The sequence below is a fragment of the Eurypyga helias genome, unplaced genomic scaffold (genome assembly GCF_000690775.1).
Source record: "Eurypyga helias isolate BGI_N326 unplaced genomic scaffold, ASM69077v1 scaffold17289, whole genome shotgun sequence".
Taxonomy (NCBI): Eukaryota; Metazoa; Chordata; class Aves; order Eurypygiformes; family Eurypygidae; genus Eurypyga; species Eurypyga helias.
In genome coordinates this window covers 19,799-23,067 of record NW_010274191.1, presented here as the reverse complement: position 1 = coordinate 23,067, position 3,269 = coordinate 19,799, and the positions used below count along the sequence as shown (strand labels likewise).

Here is a 3,269-nt window from a genome sequence, read left to right as displayed (position 1 = left end):
AAAAATAAAAGCCACAGTAGGATTTTCAGTTTAACTATGACAAAATGAAGTGAAACATGGTTTTACAGCAAGGAAAGAACTCGTCTAACAAGTGTCAAATAATAAGGTTTTGTACGATATTGTCAGACTGGAAAATAAAAGTATGAGGAAGTAATAAAATTGTTATTAAAACACCTTATTTTTACCAACACGGCCTCGGTTTCTATGGGAACAGCAGTTCAGGCAGGGTCTGTGAATTAGAACTGTTACGTGACTGTTCCAGCTGCCGACTGCCAGTTGAGCAGTAACGCAGGTTCTTAGACCTCAAGCTCAGGTACCATCTTCAGCAGTAACGGGGATTTTTAAACCCTCAAAAGTGTATTTCTTGGTCATTTTCCTCTCTTCCAGCAGGCGCTTAGTCTCAGGTGAGACAAACTGTCTGCCTGGTCAGAGCTGTCAGCACCATTAGTCCAGCCGGTCCGTGATGCCCAGCTGCTGGTGAGATGCCCGGTCAGGAGGTGACTGTGCTTCTCTCCTGCTCTGGGCAGAGGCAGAATGGTGATCAGCAGCCCCCAGCGGGAGCCTTGCCTTGGCTGGCTGCTGGGAATCGGCTGGAAAACCTGAGAAAATGATCATGGAATCATAGAATCATGGAATGGTTTGGGTGGGAAGGGACCTTAAAGCCTCCCCAGTCCCACCCCCTGCCATGGGCAGGGACACCTTCCACTAGACCAGGGTGCTCCAAGCCTCATCCAGCCTGGCCTTGGACGCTCCCAGGGATGGGGCATCCACAGCTTCTCTGGGAACCTGTCCCAGTGCTCCCCACCCTCTGCGGGAAGAAGATTGTCTAGTACAGTGCAATCTAACTGTAAGGAGTGCTCACCAGCGGACCTCAGATTATAATGTGCGAGTGCATATTTTGGTCTTTTCTAGTATAAACAGTGATAAAAAGAGTGAATGTTTTTGACACATTTGGGATAATCATCCTTAATTTACTTACGGCCTCCAGCAGTGTGGTGCCGGCGTGACTTGGAACCGGACAGTGTCCATGCGTGGTTCACGTGCACCGCCCAACTTGTTAGAAACAATAATAATCAGTATTGTAGTACGTGTAATTTTGGACGTTATTTGGCTGTTGCCCAACTGATTTGTATACCTCGGTTGCTTTTATAAATGAAGTGCGCAATTTTTAAATGAAATTTCAAAAACGTGGAGTCGTTTGGAACTGAAGTTCCAAGGTGGGTTATGGAATTCACGCACTCTATGCTTGGCAGGCAGGCCCTGAAGGTTGCCAAGCCTTTATTTGCCACTGAATTTTCTATTCAGTGACAGCATAGCTTACAGACAGCGAGTGTGTTGAATCTGAATTTCCTAGACGGATGAAAATGCGCCTCAGCACGGGCGTTAAGTGTGCAAAATGTGGTGAATACTGGATTTTCTTTTTTACATTTTAATCGTGTAACACTGAAAGCGAATACCAGATAAATGCAAAGCAGGAATTATTTTATAAACCCAGGACACAATAATCATAGGTGAGTTTTCCAGTCGCTTTTCACTCGAGTTCTCAGAATGAATGAAGAGATTGCAGGAAAAAAAAAAAATAACCTTTCTCGTGGACGTACTTGAAATTCTATCTCTACAAAAAGGCAATTGGGATCACTTTTGGGTCCCTCACTGTGAGACAGACACGGAGGGGCTGGAGCGTGTCCGGAGAAGGGAACGGAGCTGGGGAAGGGTCTGGAGCACAATTCCTGTGAGGAGCGGCTGAGGGAGCTGGGGGGGTTCAGCCTGGAGAAGAGGAGGCTCAGGGCAGACCTTATCGCTCCCTACAGCTCCCTGAGAGGAGGGGGCAGAGCGGGGGGTCGGTCTCTTCTCCCAAGGGACAAGGGATGGGACAAGAGGAAACGGCCTCAAGTGGTGCCAAGGGAGGGTTAGGTTGGATATTGGGGAAATCCCTTCCTGGAAAGGGCTGTCAGGGGTTGGAAGGGGCTGCCCAGGGAGGGGGGAGTCCCCATCCCGGGAGGGGTTTCAGAGCCGTGTGGACGAGGCACTCAGGGACAGGGGTCAGTGGTGGCCTGGGCAGTGCTGGGGTAACGGTTGGACTCGATGGGCTTCAAGGGCTTTTCCAACCCAAATGATTCCATGAGGTTACTCACCAGCACCAAGCGATGTACTTTGTGTGTGATTAACAACATTTGAGCCAATTAAGAGGTGACCACGTGAGCTTTGCCGGCCACTCTTTGCCAGGGTCGTTAATCAGATTGCAGGGTCCCAGTGCTGGGTCAGGGCCCGGCTGGTGGGGTTGGTTTGCCGTTGACTGCCCGTCTCTGCTGAGCCTCCAAAGGTGGCACGGGGGATTGCAGATGATGCATATTTCAGAATACATCGTTTTACCAAAGGAATGAGGGACCCGGAGACGTGGTTTTGCTTTGCACACATTGGTAAGAAAATCCTGCCATGCTCTAGAGAGTGAGGAGGAGCAGGGGAGCTGTGTTCAGAGAGATTCTGGGGGGAAAGTCTTATTTTAGAACTGCTTAAAAGCATATAGTTAGACACAAAGCTGCCCAGCAGCCGCTGCTCTGAAAGACTCTGGCGTCAGACACGCCTCATACCCAGTTTTTCTGTCCTGGGGTAGAGTCAGCCCTGCTGAAAGAAAAGAAAAGTGCATTTTTGGGCAAGCTGTTAGTTTTGCATTGTTTGGAAGTAAAATCATATTATATTTGTTAAACGAAACAGCGCAGGGCATTGAATGAGATTTTCCTTGAATGCTGTTCATACTTAATATATAATTTGAAATCTCATTATACTCTCTGTAATTATTTTCATTTTCTTTTGGGAGTGTGACATATGTACAAATTGCAAGTTAAAATGTATTCATGTAGTTGAATGCCCCGATAATGTACTTTCTCCTACAGTCACGTAATTCTTTCTGCATAAATGTGACATTTGCAGGCATTTTTATTCAAGGAACTTTTCTTTCTTTCTTCAGATCAGGAACGTTGAAACCAATCAGTGCTTGGACAACATGGGCCGCAAGGAAAATGAAAAAGTGGGCATTTTCAACTGCCATGGCATGGGAGGAAATCAGGTAAAATAATCGTTCCAAAAGTATCATTTGTACAAGAATTGCATCAGTCTGCTGCTGTGTAACCACCAGCACAACAGCACTTGGGAAAAACTGGTTAGAGTTCACCCAGAGCAGTGCGGCTTCACAGGGTTTGGGTTGGAAGGGACCATAAAGCTCCTCCCAGTGCCACCCCCTGCCATGGGCAGGGACACCTTCCATAGAC

The 3,269-nt window shown here is 47.4% G+C and overlaps 1 protein-coding gene across 1 annotated transcript in view; it reads left to right on the top strand.

The window, feature by feature from the left end:
• LOC104515680 (polypeptide N-acetylgalactosaminyltransferase 13-like) overlaps window positions 1-3,269 on the top strand; it is a gene marked incomplete at its 5' end in the record, with an annotated part of 21,980 nt that overhangs the window by 997 nt on the left and 17,714 nt on the right. The window contains one exon of the mRNA XM_010159751.1: window positions 2,969-3,067. Coding sequence (XP_010158053.1) covers window positions 2,969-3,067 — 99 coding nt within the window. The remainder of the gene's footprint in view (window positions 1-2,968; window positions 3,068-3,269) is intronic.